The 19,466-nt window shown below is 39.0% G+C and overlaps 1 protein-coding gene across 1 annotated transcript in view; it reads right to left on the bottom strand.

Annotated features, from left to right (window-relative positions):
• Positions 1-18,850, bottom strand: part of PAXBP1 (PAX3 and PAX7 binding protein 1) — a 33,656-nt gene extending 14,806 nt beyond the window's left edge. The window contains exons 1-10 of the mRNA XM_082654286.1: positions 18,465-18,850; positions 16,900-17,028; positions 11,971-12,147; positions 10,189-10,410; positions 9,561-9,664; positions 8,437-8,654; positions 7,738-7,927; positions 4,051-4,174; positions 545-644; positions 342-457 (exon numbers count right to left, since the gene is read on the bottom strand). Of these exons, the coding sequence (XP_082510412.1) occupies positions 342-457; positions 545-644; positions 4,051-4,174; positions 7,738-7,927; positions 8,437-8,654; positions 9,561-9,664; positions 10,189-10,410; positions 11,971-12,147; positions 16,900-17,028; positions 18,465-18,807 (1,723 nt within the window). The 5' untranslated portion in view covers positions 18,808-18,850. The remainder of the gene's footprint in view (positions 1-341; positions 458-544; positions 645-4,050; positions 4,175-7,737; positions 7,928-8,436; positions 8,655-9,560; positions 9,665-10,188; positions 10,411-11,970; positions 12,148-16,899; positions 17,029-18,464) is intronic.
• Positions 18,851-19,466: the final 616 nt, after the last annotated feature.

Raw genomic sequence — 19,466 nt, forward strand, 5'->3', positions numbered from 1 at the left:
TTCAGGGCTGAATGCCCTACTGCCAACCTTTACCTTTCTAGACCAGACAGGCTGCATTAGGGCTGCCCCTGGGATCTGAAACATTTTCTTGTCACTTTTAAAATTCTGTGATTCAAAGAGTGATATCATTTATAATGCAAGTACTAGATGAACCCCACAACAAAGTGTTACCCCTAATTTTGAGAACTCCTCAATAAAAATGGGTGCGAGTTTTAATAATTAAACCAGAGTGCCTAGTTCTAAAGCAGAGGCCACAAAACTTCAAATTATTTCATGGTAGAAACCACAGCCAAGGAGAAAGCACATTGACAGTGAATCTCATTTCCAAATAAATGTCTAACCTTTTTCCAGATTGAAATTTGTAATATCTGTAGATGTTTCTTCGTCATCACTGGACAGGCCTTCAAGGTGATCTGCCATCTTACCGGTTTGCTCTCTGGCTTGTCTACGACGAGTCCTAAATAACAAATATCAAGTTCCCAAACCAGATAAAAGAGACTCCTCCCTTCACAAACAAACCAACAGCAAGCGTCTGTAGAATTACCTTCTCGCCTCCCGTTCTGCAATCCGCCGTTTTGCGTGCTCTTGATACAGTGCCCGATCTCGTCCAAAGGAATCAAGATTTGGCGCCATCAGAGCTTTATCTGTAAAACAACGATGGTTAAAATTAAAAGCCTTCCTTCAGCAATCTTGAGGAAAGAGTTTGCACAGAATAAGCCATAATGATAGACTGCTTTCTAATCTCAACAGCAGGATTCTGCAGTAACCGATAAACTGGATAGTTTTCTAGTTTAGAGCAAATCTCAGTATTAATCTGTGTTCCCATGAAAAGGAAGAGAAAAATAAATGGAGAGTTCAACAACACTACACAAATGCAAATGGGCTTAATCCCTGTTCTTATGTCTAAGTAACAGAACTAGTTTATGCTATCATGATGACCAAATAAATTAAAAATCTAAATTACTTGTGTAAAGGGAAAAATAATACATTACTTTTTTAAGGACGAACTTAGGCATCACATGTTGAATGATATGACAGCAGAGACACAAGTAGGAAGGATGAAAAAACAGCTTTGTTGCAGGAGTTTAATCATTTATTCTATTTCATTCTAATTTTTCTTTGTAGAAATTTATTCTCTATTACTATTTTAAGAACAAGGGCAGAATCAACATATAGACTGAAAATCATATCTGATAGGACCAAGTTGTGCTTTCTCAAACCCTACTTTCAAAGCACAATTCCCTTATTTCTTTTTTCCCCTATTTTCCATCTCTCTTTTTTTAATTTCTAGGGCAATTTTCTAGCTTTAGCTTTCAACCTTCCTATTTAAATTTATATTTCACTTACCACGTGTTTAGTTTCTGAGATACAGCTATTCTTCTTAGAACATTCCTTTTCTATAGCATCCTCTACTTGTGCTACGCGTAGGATCCCTTCCAACATCTCCCTGAGGACAGCAATTATGTTTTAAATTTTCTCCCGTCACCTGCATTGTCTTTGTTTCCTCAGTCCCTTTGGTTCTAACTGCTTGTGTTGATCACCATGATCATTAACTACCTCCTACGTAAGAATGAGACTGGAAGTTTTGTGGATGTAGGTGGGAGCTGTCTAGCAGGGGCATCTCCATCAGATCCCGGGTACAAGTCAACTTTCTGTTGGGGCCCCCAGATGTTATAGTCTTTTCTCTGGACCCACTCTCTTTCTCCAGAGAAGAATCTTCGAATCTCTTGCCTAGGGTAGAAGGAAGAGTGGGGCAAACATCTGTCTGTGACGCTTCCTCATGTCTACACTTAAGTTCTACGCTATGGAGATATTCTGTATTACATGGGATAGTAACGAGAAGCACAAAACCCAAAGGGTGGTGGCGGGGGAGGGGGAGATCATGTGCAAAATGAAAGACGTCAATTTAAGGCTTTTCCATAGTTTTTTTCCTGATATCAAAGATGTGTCACTGATAGCAACAACAGGAAAAATAAAACCAAAAATGAGCTGGTATCCACTTCGGTGTATCCTAACTATCCTAGATCCTACTACTTTTAAAAGTTGACTCTTTTACTGAATTTTTCATTCATATTCCAAAATAGCTTGGATATTAGGAAGTATGTTCCAGAGTTCAAATTACAAAAAAAGATCAGTAAACAAAATGCCCCAGCTCTACCTCAACTGGAACTCCACTACACACCATAGATGAATTGGCTAAAAAGTCCCAAACTACAGAAATGATTCCTGCCTCTTTAAGAGCTACCCTTCATTAAAGAAATATTTTAAAGAAAATTCTCTACTATAATAAATACTTAAAATGTTATTATATTTACAGATTTTGTAAAATATATATTGAGAGAGATATAAGAGAGTAGATGACTCGAGAGATAGCCTCCCTCACTTCGGTCAGAATTATATGCAGTAACTGTGATAAGTGTTTACAAATCTAAACAAATGAATTTCTGGCTGTATTTTTGTTTCTTTAAAAAAAGATCAGAAAAAGAATCGATACTTCAGTACCCCATGCAATTTTTCTCAAATGTTTGGCAATTAATGAATACTCCCTCTAGGAAAATACTTTTCACTTTCTCATTACCTTTCACTTCTTTGCAGCTATCAATCTAATTAACATCCATCATTCAACGCTTACTTCAAATTCCATATCAGTAAATACCTCCAAATTGTAAAGAACAGATTATAGGCAGGAAAAAGCATTTGATGAAATGCATGGCTCACCCAACCGTTTAACTTAAAAGGAAATTACTTCCCGTCATAGATACAATGATTACCTGTAATTTGCCCCAGAAATCTGGTTCTGTCTGGATCAAAAGTGATTTGGGCGGGATGCATTAGTTATTTAGGTGCCCCAAATGGCACTAATCCAATTTAAACGTGTACGGCAAAAACAGAAGGTCAAAGCCATTCACGTGGCTTACATCTGAGTCTGACTCATCTGACCGCCATGTTACCACCTCTTTACGATGCTCCAAAACCCATCCAGCACACAGGAGAATGCTTTCTCAGGGATTCAAGGTCTCTCTAATTTAGAGGACACACTATATGACAAAGCATTGTTTTCAGAAAGAATAACAGGGCCCTCTGCACTTGGAACACCTGGGGTGGTTGTTTAATATGCAGATTACTGGACACCATCCAAGACCTGGCAAGAATCTCTGGGGACAGGACCAAGAAATCCGCATTTTAAATTAACATCATGGGTAATTCTGATGTACACTTCCACTTAAGAACTGCTGACATAGGGACCGAAGAGATGACAAAAGAAGCCATGAGAAATCCAACGTAGGAAAATTCCTATTACAGCACCCAAGAATATAAGAGGGCAATGAAAAAGCAGAATTAAAATGTTTAAAACGTCTGGTTAAAGAATTTCAGCTCAACTATTTAAGAAGAGGTTTCCAATTAATTTTGGTTTTCCATAACACATATCATAATGAAAGGAATATAAATTAAATCTCCAAATTTTTACACTAAAATTTCAAAAAGTGTAGGCACCAACTGACTTACTAAAAAAAAAAACCCCACTATATGAGGCAAACTAGAAAATACAAAAAAATTTTAAATACAAAAAATTTTGCTTTATCTAAGGGGTGAAGCTCAAAACTCCCCTCATCTTGGAGTTGTACCATTTGTTATGTAATAAAGCCCCCTCTCCCATACAGAATTTCCCAGCCCCTAACTCAAAACCTTTGTTGTGATCAACAACAGCGTTTGTATTGGTGTTAAAATGGGGGGAAAATCAGTTAGGGCCAAATAGGTACTGGTTTTAAGATAAAATACTGATGATGTCTTTACTATAAAGAATGAAAGAATGCCCAAAGAAGAATAAGATCGATAGAATATTAGTACATGATTTGAGTTCCTTCGCAAAGCTATATTTTCTTAAACACAATCCAGGCACATGCTAATTTTAGATCTACCTGACACAAGAGCAAGGAAATTTGTTTCTTTAAAAAGAAAAAATGCTCTGAGACGTCTAATTTTCAATTAGGATGCACTAAGTAAACAAGGTTGTTTAATGAATAATAAAAACCTTCAAGATGGACTGACTTGAATGGCTTGAAAACTCCGAAGATTCATCTTTAATATCATCTTGTCGTCTTTGGACAAGGCGGGAAGCTCGCTGTTTGTACAGCTGATGTATTGCTGATTCAAGTTCATTAATCAGTGGCACCTGTAAAAATACAACACACTCCGTAACACCAAACTCCTCAGCTGCTTATATATTTGAGGGTTCCATATTATTTCCGGATTTCTGAAAAAGTACCCTCTGGACAGAATAATCATGAACTCTCAATGAAACACAAATAGTAATTCAGTTTTATGATTTCTGGGAAACACCACTTCTTCTTTTATTCCGTATATGGAGCTATAATGTCCAGTGCCTAGTTATTGGAGCAAAAGTTTGGTTAGGTTAAACACTTTAACATTAGTAAAGAGAGTGAGTAAAGAATTGTCAGAAATTTTAGTGCTTCTTTTAGAATAAAGTACTTGAAAGTCCTTTTTAAAAGTCCATTTTTAACTTTCTAGCAGCATGATCTCCCTTGCCAATTTCTGTAGTCTAAAATAAACCGTTATTGCCGTGTAATACCAGAAGATGCAACAGCACCTTTGTGGCTTTATTACACATTTCAAACGTGTACTGCATTCATTTACATTAATACGGTGAATAAAATTTCTAGCTATCACTAACCTGTCTAAAATCAATCTATCTAAAACTCAGAAAGTTCTTCTCTTCCTATCCAATGTTTAAATTTCTCCATATTTGTAAGTAAAATAATAAAATTCTTTGCATAAATTGTCAGTTTACAAAGTCAACAAATTCTTCCAGGTTAATAGCCACAGCTAAGCATTCACTTGGTTCATATGGAATACAAAAAGCTTACGGAATGACACCTAACTTAAAAGGAAAAACCAGAAAATGTTCTCTTTATAAATACCTATGCTATAACCAAATGCTATGAAACTCTCACAAACGCTGACAACCACTACACATACCTGAGGAAACCAGAAATTCTAGTTTCCTGATGGTTAGTGCAAATGAAAAAACACATTAGAGTTTGGGAACACTGGCACCAAGTGTTATAGCAGCGTCCTGAACTGAACAGACTGTAAATGGAAAATAAAAAAAGGCAGGTGGAATACAAAGATGTCTGTAATAAAAGCAGTTTTATACACTTGCATGATCCCATTGCAAAAGCAGCCAATGTTCACAGAAAGGTCAAACTGATGGAGTTATTTTATTCTTTAATATGCCACACCATGGGCAACAATGTCCCCAAATCTGCGCTGATTTATCTTGGTGATATGGGCTGAGCCCACAGACTCTAAAATTAACTAGAATCGATTTTTGAAGCAATTACTGTCATATTATTGTGACTTACACTTACCTACCCCCTCATATTTTCAAACTGTGCAGGACTAAAGACAAATGTACCTATGCATTCCTTTAGTCCTGGAGATTATTAACACTCCTCTACTATAAGAGCTGCACGCCTGAGGTTGCATCAGACAGAACCTTAATTACTCAATTTATAGTTAAAATTCCGATAACGTGATTTTCCTGTTTAGGTAATTACAATGCCTTTTAACAAAGCCCAGAGAAAATTCTACTGAGAATAAAAGCCCTAAAACACATTTTCGGCTCTCATTCATGTTTCTTAACAATACTAATTTATCTCAAGAGTGCACCATGACAATTTCTTTACCCTCTCCAAACTGGAAATTGTTATTGACTATCATTATTTCAAGGCCAAATTTAAGACAAAGAACACAGAAGGAAGATGACTGCAGAAAAACAAAACAATGTAAAGTTAAAATAATCTGCAAAATAATTAAAAATCTAAGTTCAAAACCACTTGAACTTTTATAACAAAAGAGAAAAAAACAAAAGAGTGTTTCTATTTTGATGGTCTTACCCTGAAACAATATTTTTATAGTATAACTGGAATGAATATTCAAATCTATCCAATTATTCCTCAGTATTTCCAAAATGACAACTTATGACATTATTAACTCAGCAGCAGACTCAATAAAATCAAATGCATATGAAACTGTCAAAATGAAATACTCATCTTTAAAAGGGAATTATCTACTTCTCTTTTAATTAAACTGTAGTCACTATATAATAGATACGTTTAAGATCTGCTCCATAAACATTTATCTAAGTGACTCTGTAAAAACCTATCAGCACAGTCTGAGGGATACTTCCCTAGGAACAGGGTAATCAAGGAGAGATAAAGTACACTAAGTGTTTTTAAAATAGTAAGCAATTGAAAACTATATGAACTAGATATTCTACTAGTCTCTTTAACTCTCAAGAATGGTACAATCTAGTTGATCATATTACTGTCGATATTTTTTAAGAGTTCAGTTTGCAATTACAAGCGTGTAAGTTTACTCAAGTAAGTTCCAAAGCAAAGACCCAGATACTTCAAGAAAAAGCTCCACGGGGACAAATCTCACTTACAAAGTATGGTTTAAGACAGAGATCCTTTCTCTAGTCACAAAAGGTTATTAGACCTGCTCTCGGCACCATGTCCCCTGGGCTCATACGGGCTTTATTAGTAGGAAGGACACAACTGCCAGGTCCGACATTTATGTCCACTTCTCTTGACTCCAGCCCCTCTGCAGTCAAACCTATGTTTCTTTCTCACCCCTGTATTTGTCACCCTAAGCCACAGATCTGCCACAAGGGATATCATAGCTTAGAATGTAGCTGCTTCTCCAGAAATCAGGTGATAAGGACAAGAACATGAATCCTTCAGAGAAGACTTGGTGGATCTGACAGACTGGCTGGAACCATTAAGATCCATTTGGAAGACACAGTTTGGCACTGTTCTTTAGCCAGCCTTTGGCCTTAAGATACTGAAGTAATCAACGGAGATAATAAAAAGTTAAAATACTGTATGCTTACCGATTCTATGCTAATTCATATGGCCAAGAATAACAGAAAATGTGCCTTCTAATCCTGTATCACTTGCAAGTTTATAGAGACAGGATATTCAAAAGCACCATGATTTTACTTTTTTTTAAAGAAAAGGCTGTGAAGTCCACAGATGCCTATAAACCAATGCATCAAACAATAACATTTATCTTAAAGAAAAATCAATTAAAAGGCTGTTTGAGAAAAGGATTCCGCGGGCAGCTAACAAAAAATGCAAACAAATGGTACAATAGGATGCAAATAATTGTGCCAACTGACTGTCATACTAAAAAAAATGAACTTGGAAGAAATGAGACCTTAACAGAAATTATGGCCAATGAATGGTTTCTGAAATGGATAAAGCACAGGCTTATTTAGATGAAAGCTATTAGCAGCAATGGCAATCAACTTTATCTAGGGTAAAAAAAAGCTAATAAAATATTACAACTTTATGCATATTTGGAATTACTTGTAGAAACAGTTTAAAGGCAAGTTTAGATCTGAACCATAAAAAAGAAAATTTCATGAGTCCCTTATATTTTAATAATTCAGGACAGGCCAATAATCTACCATTAAATTAAGGCAGGATTTGCCAAAGTCTTATTTAAATATGCTTTGAATTATCTTTTTTTGTTTTCTACAAGGCACTAGATTACCCCAAGATAGAAGGTTGTTAATGAAGTGGAGAAAATGAAGCATGACTTTTCATCACTTCTAAAGTTGAATTCAGTGGATATTTTCTGAGAAATACAGAAATCTAGACCTCCTTAATTTTGCCTTATTCAAAGAGATTAATATTTTTGCATTCTTACCTTTTCACTGAAACACTCAAGCAAGTCTTGGACATACCCTCGCATTTCTTGCAAAAATTTATACCGTTCACCAATACCCCCAGAAGACCCTTCTAATCTTTCAATAGCCCTGGTGGAGTCCACTCGGCTTTGCAGATGTTTCTCATGCTGCTGTCGATTTGTTTTGTGCAGTTCTTTCATGGAGTCCAACCTTAAGAACAGAAAAGGATAAATATAACACATTTACATCTGAAAGTCTATGCTGTCAGGACTCTTGCAATATTTATAATAATGCATTTAGTTCCACTATTAAAATATAAAAATGCTTGGAGTGGATCTTTTCATCTGTACTGCTCTTTTCCTCAAAAACACGGCAGTTTACAGACTTCACATAAAGTTATTTGGTGGGCTAACCAAAATCTCACTGTTTTGTTTTTCCCCCCATATCTTGACTACACTTTTTCAGAGTCCAAGAGGTGCAAATTCAGAACTGTCTTCAACAAGATCACGGAGTGGTATTTTTAAAAACTTTTCGAGGCTTCCACAGAAGTAATCCAAGAAGGTAGCAGAACAAAGTATGAAGTCATCTTCTGTTTAGCTTTTGAAGACAGGCCAGTGAATCTTCTTTGCCGATATTCTGCATCTGCTACCCCAGACTACATGTTGCCTGAGGGAACGGAAAGCTAGAGGACAGGTCTTTAAGAAGTTGATCTGCCCTACCTGTCTTTAAGCTGTTTCTTTACCAAATCAATAGTAACGGGAGTCATCTCATTACTGGGAGTTTTGAAAGGGACTGTATTATCTGTTTTTTGAGATTTGGCATCGGATGATCCGTAGGCTGTGTAACTATAAGGAATGCCATAGGATGAACCGTAAGGCATTGTCTGGTAAGTGTTCTGGTAGTACATGTTCACTTCAGTGGGCTGACTTGCTTGAACCTAGAAAAGAAATGGGATGTATATTAAAACTAGTAGCTGAAACTATGAAAAGAAAAATCCCATGCCTTTAGTGTTAAACAAACAAACAAAAAACCCACTAACAATATAAACTACACCCATTTTCCAAATAGTATGTAACTAAAATAAGTAATTGCAGAGCTCCTCAAAATCAGATAAAAGTAGGGCTGGATTCATTTCTAATTCCTATGCGATTACTGGATTCATTTCTAGTAACTTTCGGGAAAACAATAACGAAGTTTAGAGTTAGGGACATTAAATTGTGTCAAAACACGAGCAACAAAAAAAATTTTATGTGGTATTTCCGCTGTACTACTTACTTCTATAAAATAAATTGTTACAACTATTGAGGAAGATATTTTTCATCTACAATAAGATTTTTGCATTCCTGAGAAATCCATCTTCTACAAAATAATTTTTAAAGTCAGAAAAAAAAGAGCTCTATAGGAAAGAAACACCTTATCTATACAGTGGTTTCCAAACTTTAGGAGCAACAGAATCGCCCAGAGGACTTGTTAAACAGATGGCAGGGCCCCACCCCCAGGGTTTCTCATTCACTAGGTCTCACTCGGGAGGGTGAGAATTTGCATTTCTAACAAGCTTCCATATGATGCTGATGCTGCCGGCTGAAGGACCAGTTAGAGAAACAGTTACCTAAGAAACCAGAAATTCTTCCATCATTTGGATGGTAAAAGGCAAAATATAATATAGTTTCTTCTAACAGCTTACTGTATACATAACTTTATATAATTTTCCTCATTATGTTACTTGAATGAATGACAAAGGATCAGTTCAATGTGCAATATGTTTTTACTTTAACAAAATAAGCTAAAATTTTTTTTAATTTCTTTTTTTTTAATTTTTGAAGTTTAATTCTTTGGTTCTTACCTGAGGGATATTAATTCCTTTTCTTATCTGCTCCTGTTCCCATCGGCTGAGCTCTTCATCTTGTTCTCCAGTTACTAAAGCATCATCATCACTCCCCTCAATACCTATAGCCATAAGCAGCGAAGTAAATAATTCCAAAAAAACAGTGAGGGAAGAGATGCTACCATGATATTTCACAAAAATCAAGCAAAACTATTGGCATTAACTCAATCTTACTGAAGTTAAAATGTCTATTATGATCTCTCCCACATTTGATACTTCTGCTTTTGCTTGTTCTAACACACAGCATACCTTAAGCAAAAGGCAGTATCAATGTAACAATTAAAACCTCAGATGAGTTTCCTAACCTCTGGAAACCTAATGCCTCCTAAGAATGAAGAGCCAATTACATATATTTATGTATGTTACGTGCTTAGCACAATACTGGTCACACAGTGCTCAACAGACTAGCTACCAAAATCATGCTACACTTTTCAAAAACTTCCAATAAGACACTTACACCCAAGCAAGAACAGTTCTCTACCATTAAACATAGTTAAATAAGTATAGGTACTTTTTATCTGATTGTAGTATCAAATTATATTTAATAGCAATGAAACAGGCTTACTGTCCCATTAAATCAAGTTACCTATTTCCTCCGCAATTTTCTGCCTTTGTGATTTTTCTTTCACAGAAAAAACTATCCGGCGTTTCTCATCATCGTCTTCGTCGTCACTGGCATCATTCTCATCTTCTCTAACAAGGCGGCCTTTACCAGGCTCACTATCGTGAGGAGTGAAATCTCCCAATTCCCGGGCCATCTGACGCTTTTTCCTTGCAGCGTGTATAAAAGCTGCATCTGGAATTTCTCCTGGAAACAAATGGTGAGGATTATAAACTATGCAATATTAGGGAATAAAGTTTCTATTTTCTTGAAAATATGAAAGATAAGTGAATCTCGTCAAGACAACCTTGTCACAGTGATGTTCTAATGTTATCTGCTGGCATCCCCGTCCCCCTTCCCAAACTGTGCCTGCAAAACAACTGATTTATTTTTAGTTTAGTGTAAATGAAAGTAAAAGTCGCTAGGGAAACTAAGAAATATGTATAATGGCAATATGTACAGGAAGGGGGGGAAGGGAAAATCCACCAAAGCAGTTTTATTTTAATGGTATATTTTTTCATTTTTAAGAAGTAAACGAAAGCAATAAAATCACATTTATTACTAAACCAGAAAACAAATAAAAACAAAAAAGGTATCTACAATCTTACACCCTAAAAAACACTATTAGATTTATAGTATATTTCTCTTGCAAATAGTTTTCAGTTGACCTGTAAGCACACTGAATATATAATTCTGTATCTAATTTTTTCTTCATATTAAAACATAAGCTTTTTCCCATGTTGTTTTGCATAAACATAATTTTTAGTGGTTTACAACATTCACTCAATAAAGCATAATCTACTACATAATCAAATTAATTGACATTTTCACCTACAGTAAAAATTAATGCCTTGCTACTCTTCAAATTGTTATTTAAACAACTATATAATATCCCATCATGTAAATGCAACTTAACTTACTAAGCCATTCCTCTCCTGCTAGACATTTTCTAAATGTTGCTCATTGCAAATAACGTTGCAATAAAAACATTATTTCCTTGGATAAATTTCTCGCTATGGAATTACAGGGTCAAAGATTAAGAACATTTGAAATCTACTGATTCATACTGTCCAACTGCTTCCCATATAGACTGTACCAATTAGAATGCTACTAGAACTATATACATAACTTTTCACAACTTTACAAACCCAGAGTAAGAATTTTATTTTTTTTTAATTTATTATTATTTTTTGGCCTCCCTGCGCAGCCTGTGGGATATTAGTTCCCCGACCAGGGATTGAACCCCGGCCCACAGCAGTGAAAGCACTAGGGAATTCCCACAGAATAAGTATTTTTAGATTTTATAATGAATTAAATGGTTACTCTTCATAATTTAAATTTGGCTACTAAGCAATTTATTTATTCAAAAGCTGATTAGCCAGTGAATATATCTACAAATTATTTCCATAAAAAAGTTAAAGAAAAAAAAAGTGTGAACATAAAACTAGCAGCAATTTTGCCTTTGGTAGCAGTTCTTAAAAATGTTAAAATCTTAATCTGAAATACATAAAAAAAGGACTTTAGTACCATTTACTTGAAGCCCTACATTTGCTTTGATAATAAAACTGCCTGTCTGAGAATGAACTTGGAAAGTTGGGAAGTTTCTCGTTTTCTTACTTTCTGTATTTGCAAAATGAAACAACCTGGCTTCAAAGAGGGATGTCATAAGAAACACCACTTTGCTAACTCCTTCCTAACGACCATCTTTACAGACAGCTCATTCTTGAGGGCTTACTTCAGTTCTAAGGAGAATTTGCAAGTACACACCTGGACGGAGAACATTCAAAGAAGATAAAGCATTTGAAAAGGCTCCGGCAGCCTTTGGCTTTTCTTCCTCCTTCTCGCTTTCCATATCCATTTCATCTTCCCCGTGTTCACTGATGATAACTCCATCTTCTTGACTGGTGTCCTTAACATGACCTGTTTTGTCCAAAGGAGGTTCGCCTACATTTTTGAAAAAAGTAATAAAATATATCTAAAACAAGATCCATAAATTAAGGAGTCACTTCTAATGCAATTATGGGCTCAATTCATTAAAGCTTGAACTATTTTAATTGTTTATAAAAAACTAAAACCACTGATGTGTGAAAATGAATAAATCACAATAAACACAATTGGGAGGTAACAACAATACAGGGGACGCAGGGATGCATGAGGCCTGCCCAATCGCTACCTTTAATTTTTTTTTTTTTTTTTTTTTGCGGTACGCGGGTCTCTCACTGTTGTGGCCTCTCCCGTTGTGGAGCACAGGCTCCAGACGCGCAGGCTCAGCGGCCATGGCTGACGGGGCCCAGCCGCTCAGCGGCACGTGGGATCCTCCCGGACCGGGGCACGAACCCGGGTCCCCTGCATCGGCAGGCAGACTCTCAACCACTGCGCCACCAGGGAAGCTCGCTACCTTTAATTTTATCAAAATTTTACTAGTTTATCAACTAACTGTTTCTCCCTCTAAACTCTCATAGGTAACTGTTCAAACCTCTTGGAAGCATTATTTCACTTTACATGTCAGTATTTCGTTAAACTCTAAGCCCACTTGAGGCAGCTTTCTATCAAGAACAAAGATTACAGACCAGAAAAACCTCTCTGTAATGAACACTTTACGGGGTATCATCTTAGTTCACAGCCATTTGTCACCCATCATCTGAAGGGTCGAGACCCAAAAGTCACATTTACACTGTGTAAGCCCCTGACCCCATTGCCATGAATGAACGTTTAAGAGTGGATGTGTGACTAAACTTGATTTTTCTGGCAATCTGGAATTGGGACACAGAGACAAGTCAGAGACTAGGTGGCACTAAAAACCACATGCAAACTAGGAAGGGAGTTGTGGAGTAGCCGTACTTGGCCACGTGGACAGAGGAGAGAGCTCTCTAGTTCTCAGGCCATTCCCGAGGCCAGTTTCAAGACTGTTACAGTGGTTTACTTCACACCAAACGGTTTACTTTACTTATAACTAAATAGTCCTATTACACCCTTCCCAGGCAAAGCTCAGAAAATCAGTGTTTTTCACCTTGAAGTACTGAACCTGGCAATGCACACAAGAGGCACCATGAATATAACGGAAGAGTAAAACAAAAGTTCATTCTAAACATGAAAGATAAACTTCTGTTGTTTCCCTAGCATGCTCCCCTTCCTCCCCAAAACTGCTTCAAAGGTTCTTAGTTCTTCTCAAACCATATTCTACTTCCCTAAAGAAGAGTGCTGGGGATAATGACTCCCCCCACCCCCCAGCTTTACTGAGAAGATTTAGGTCATTCTGCTTTAAGGCTCTTTAGTTTTTTAAATTTACCATCCTACCTCGTTAGCCACAGACTCCCTCTGAAGTGACTTCTAAGGCTATGAGATTTTAAAACTCAGTTTAATCAGATGTATAAAGATAGATATAGTCAAGAACTACCCATTTCCTTCTGCTCTCAATCTACACTACATCAATGGCTTTTATAGACAAAACAGAACTACAAGAAGGTTTACTAGATCAGATATGCCCAGATAAAGATTTCTGCAGACTTCAAAAGATTCAGTGTTTCAATAAGTTGATAAGTATTTGCTTGTGATTGAGCAAATACAAGTCCAAAACATGGCTGACAGGTGAATTTTTGTGACTTGGTCATATATTATCCTTTCAGACAGCTTTATAAAAAGAGACGCTAACTAACCTTCTCTAGGCTCTTCTTGTGCCTCAATTTCTTTGACTGCTACTTTCAGAAACTTGCTCTCACAAATATTCTCTCTACTTTGAATGATTTTTTTTTTAGGTTTGCAGCTGTTTTATTTATAAGTATACATTTAACACAAGGAAATAAACACTGATATATGGAAGTATAGTTAATAGTAGTGTAGCTATGTATCATTCGGATGATTACATGATTTTAAACAACAAACAACACTGAAAAATTAATGCGATAAAATTCTTGGTCATAATATTATTAAGAATATATAAACTGAAATTATGATTGCTGCAAATTTGAAAATGGAAGTGAACTCACTTGGACAGAGTCAGAGTTTAACATAATCTGAAAGGAGGTGGGGGTCAGGCTCTCCCTCTCCTTTCTTCTGTCTACAAAGACACACAGGCTTCTCTTTAGCAAAAGAACTTCTACTTGATCCCAATTGTTTCTCTACCGTCCTTTCCTTCTCCCTCTGCCAAACTTCCCAAAGCAGCAGTGCAGACCTGCTACCCACCCCTTCCTCACCAATTTGCATGCCTCAACCCTGGCAAACAGCCTTTGATTTCTCCCATTCCAAGCTCACCAACTAACCCAAAGGCTGCAGCCACAGCTAATTCATACAGTATCACTGAGCAATTTAGTAAAAGATGTTCCTTCCTCCAAACAGGCACAGAGCTTGGCAAGTAAACTAGCCTCTTTTGCCAGATGCCCTCCTCCGGAAAAGAACACAGCAACTCTGCCAATAGCCCTTCCTCAGCCCTTACTTTTCCTGACCTTTCTGATACTATTTCACACAACTGACAGTCATCATCTTGAAACTTTCCTATCTTTTCTCCTTTGGACTTTATGATTCTTTTTATCTCTTCAGTAAACCCTCTTCTCTATGTGTATGCTTATTACAGGTAGAAGTCTTTGGTCCTCAGGAATTTTTCCTTTATGCTACTCCCTCATCAACTCCATTTACTCTGGTTTTAATGATCACCTCAATGAGCACCATATCTAAACCTACATCTCCAAATCTTCACTGGCCATTTCCACTCAAATTCAAGTTTAAAGGTAAACTCATCATTTTAGGAATATCACAAAAGTAGACTGATACTACCCTTGTTTTCAAGTTAATGCACCTCTGCCTGTCTAAGGAGGGCTGGGGTAGGAAAAGCCCGGGATTGTGATTTGATGAATGAGAAGAGCTACAGAGCGCCATCACTTCAGAGATGACGACCTATATAACACAGAGGCTCCACCTTTGGGGAGGACATTAATTGAGTTATTGGGTGAGTAGGAAATCCGTTATATGAAAGTAGAAGATAGAAGAGGTCACAGAAGGTGGCTTCAAAAACCTTGTACTTGCTTCAATTTCTTAACCCAACAGTAAATGGTCCTTTCTCAGTTCTCACTTTTCCTGACCTTCCTTGCTCGATTTCATCGTACACAGTTGGTTCTCAAGAGATCTGGAAAATATGAAGCAGCTTCCTAGAGTCAAAAATAATCAGTTCCCCTAAAAACCCTCCTCCCTCCTCCTCCCACCTGCATTCCCTATTTCTGTATATCATACATAATTATTATCTCAGTCACCTGGCACAAAAGCTCAAATCTGACTATTTCTTTTAAATCCAATAGCTGACTCATACTTTAGGTCTACCAATTCTTCCCTTGCAATACTTCTCAAATCATCTTTTACTAGTTCTTTACCCACACCCACAGCAAACATTTTTAACTCATCCACAATTTCCCACTGAGTCAGGAAAGGCCTCCGTCTTGCTCAGCTGAGACCTTTTTAAACCCACTACTAATGGATTAAAGCTGGCCCTTGCATTTCAACTGCTTTAAGCCTCCAATCTCTCCCTGTGCCAATCCATGCTGCATGCTAACACCAGGTTAAGATTTCAAAAGGCATTCATCATGTCGGCATCTTGCAGGCCGCTGAAACAGCAACCCTAAATCCCTTACTAGATAGTAAACATCCTTCACATTCTGTCAGCAACGTACCTTTCACCCTAAACCTCCGCTTCCTCCACAAATCGTCTACTTTGGCCTGTCAGGCATACTTGCTCTTTTCCAAAACAGCCTAGGTCACATTAATCTTTAATATCCCCATACCTCCCCTAGCCTTTGGTATTTAAATTATCAAAAAGCCGGCTTCAAATTCCACTTTATCTAGGAAGCATTCCTTCACCCACCTCTAAAAAAAAATGTAGTTAAACTTCACCGGACACGTTGCCAAATACTGAGTCCAGTTATACATTTAAGTGATGTTGTCTCCAAAATAAGATCGCAAATTTGAGATATAAGGACATACTTTTCCACATTAAGCATATAGCGGAGAACTGGGAAATAATAATTCTACCTTTAATTCCATAAAATAAAAATATTTCCCTAAAGCACTTGCAGTGAGAATAACTCATATTAGCATATGATAATGGAACCACTTTCCTAAGGACAAATAACTGCTTAAAAATTTTAACTTAGATTGTGAGAGGACATGAGAGATGTCTGTACAACGCAGGCAGGGGCCACACACTGAGGAGTCTTCATCTGTGTAGCTGATGAGGCTGCTGAATGGGAGTATTGTCAACATTAGACTTAGGGCATTCCTAAAAGTTCTCTAAGAATTAAACCAACTGTGTAAATAACACCAAAGGAATCGAAAGCTTGTCTCTACAAAATACAAGTACGGGAATTTGCACAGTACTCCTTCAAATAGGAATAAACCTGTATCTCAGGTTTAAGTGCGAAACCTCCCTTCTCTGTTCAACAGCAATTGGAACACTAGTAGGAAAATTGGGAGACAATTTAGTCATTGCAGCAGAAACATTCCTGTGGCAACAGTTCTGTCTTTTTAAAAAATGCATTTACAATGCAATTGTCTTATAATTAAACAAAAGAACTGTATCGTTACTCAATTTGTACCCCTGACAACGACAAAGTCAACTGAACAAGTTCACTATATATACCAAATCCATTCAAACCCTGTGAGAAACAGTTTCATTTTGTCATTTCAAAAGAATCATATTCGTTTGGTACTTACTGTCAGCTGATGAGTTGATTTCTGTCTTAATCTTCGATTTTTCAAGATCTTCTTTATATTCTTTCTTAAGCAATTTTACTATCTTTTTGCTATAACTTGATTTCTTCACTTTGAAAACTTCTTCACTTTCTTAAAAAAAGAAATTAAACGAAGTCTGTAGTAACCATTTTCAGACAGTGTTTTCCATTCTAACTTGCAAATTCTTCCAAATACATACTCATACACGCCAAATCATTACATAACTTGAAATTATTTCAAATCTGTAATAGGTTCTCAAAAACTGAGTCAACTTCATAGGTTAATCTGGAATAATGCCAATTTGAGACTTTTTAAAAGGCAAAACACATGTAACTGCAAAAAATTGTCCTGTGTCCTACTGTCTTCCTTGAATCATCTATTGCAGGAGGAAGAAAAAGTCATCGAAAAAGCACCTGATTATCATATTATTAAGGTATCCGAAACAAAACATCCAAAATCAAAAGGTGCTAGTTTACAGAGCTGTCAAATCCGAGTAACTCTATATTCATCACAAACTGACATACTGTTATTTCAAGACTAAGCTGAGAGCTAATCACTTTTCAAAAATAAGTTTTGATGACGTATCCATCATCCTTGATTTGAAAACTTTAAAAGTCAAAACGCACTTTGCCAAATTGTCCCTGTATCATTAAAAACAAAAATGTGGCTGTACTCCTCTCAAACTTAAGATAAAAAACAACAGGAAAGCCAAAGAGAAACTGCCTATTACTGGAAACAAGAAAGCATCCCGCACCGAGATGCTTCATAACATGGACTTAACTGGGTTATATAAACACACACTCAACAATTCGGGAGGTAAAACGGTTTAAGATTTAAGGCTCATTTACGATCAGAAATCTAAATCCACTGCAGCCTGGCCCCTCACACCAGACTGGATAAACTGCCCTGAAATACCATTACACTGTCTTTCTTCATTGTCCAAATGTCAATGCGAGGAAGGCCGCACATCTGTACCCCTGTTTACTTTTATGGGTAAACTGAGGCTCCGCGATCGCAAGGGACTGGCCCCAGGTGACTCAGAACCAGAGCTTCAACTCCGGGCGTCTGTTCCCAGACCGAGTACTCCTTACACACCCGGCCTTCCCGATCAAGGATGTCTAACCAGGACGAGAACGGCAAAAGGGGTGGGCACGGTGACCTACAGAGGGCTCAGAGAACGTGCCAAGAGCAGTATGGGGACCTGACTCGAGTTCTCCCTAAAACACACCCGCCAGTTAAAAGAAGCAGGACAGGGAACACTGAATTTCCACTTGAAAAACTCAGAATGACTGATCTGAGATCCAGGAATAGGAGATGCACGGGAGGACGATGAGAAGGAGGCGGTAGTTAAGAAAAGGCTGGTGGCGGCGCGGGAACACGTCCCCAGCCAGAGCAGAAGGCCGGAGGCGGGGACAGTGTGCAGCGGGTCGGGCGGGAAGGGGCTCCGTTGCCGGGGGCTGAGGCTGGGAGCCCAGGGATGCGGGGACTCGAGGTGGATGCGCGGGGTAGGGATGTCGGGATCTGGGAGGTCGAAGCGCGAAGGTTACCTTCGTCCTCATCCTGGAAGCTGAGCAGGCTGGCCCGGGGCACCTCTTTGTTCTCTCGTGGCCTCTTGCGCGGCTTCAGCCCGTTGCCGGGCTCCGCGCCTCCCGGGAAGCAGCCCCCGGCTTCAATCCCGGGGCCCGAGGTCAGCGCGGAAGGCGGAGGCAGCCCCGGGCCCAGCAGCGGCTCCCCCCCGGGGGCCCTGTCGCCGCCGCCGGGGCCCGGCTCTTCGCCGGTGCCCGGCGGCGGCAGCAACGGCGGCGGCTCCTGCTCCTCATCGCGTTCTCGCTCCTCCTCCTCCGAGTCATTCCGCTTACGCACGTTCACTCGCCGGGCCTTTCGGAACATTCTCGCGGCCCGCACGTCTGTCTCCCACCGGCACTCACACCGCGGCCCCGGCAGCGCAGAACTCGCGAAGGCGCACGCGCGCTCCCCCCAAGCTTCAGCCGAGTCGCGTCTTCCCTCCAGCGACAGTGCACCCCTGAGCGCGCTTGCGCTCCCGCTCTCAGTACTTGGGGAGAACTCCGCGCCTCTCGCGAGAACATCAGCTGTTTGCACTGTCCTCTGTCGGCGTGGAGGATTATCGGCATGGAACTCTGAGACTTCGGTGCTATCCGACGGGTCACAAAGAGGATCATAGAGATTAGAGGACAGAGTAAACCCTGCTGTCCCTCAGCCCAGGGAGCTGCAGTGCGCCTTCTGCACTTACGTAGTCACGCGAGGAAACCTCCCGCCAAGCGCAGGGAGGGGCAAATAGAGAAGGAGGAGGAGGGGAGGGAGGAGGGGAGGGAGGAGGGGAGGGAGGAGGGGAGGGAGGAGGGGAGGGAGGAGGGGAGGGAGGAGGGGAGGGAGGAGGGGAGGGAGGAGGGGAGGGAGGAGGGGAGGGAGGAGGGGAGGGAGGAGGGGAGGGAGGAGGGGAGGGAGGAGGGGAGGGAGGAGGGGAGGGAGGAGGGGAGGGAGGAGGGGAGGGAGGAGGGGCGGAGCCAGGTTTGGCGAGGGAAAGTGCA

This window comes from Grampus griseus (assembly GCF_964374135.1).
Source record: "Grampus griseus genome assembly, chromosome: 5".
In the NCBI taxonomy this organism is placed as follows: domain Eukaryota; kingdom Metazoa; phylum Chordata; class Mammalia; order Artiodactyla; family Delphinidae; genus Grampus; species Grampus griseus.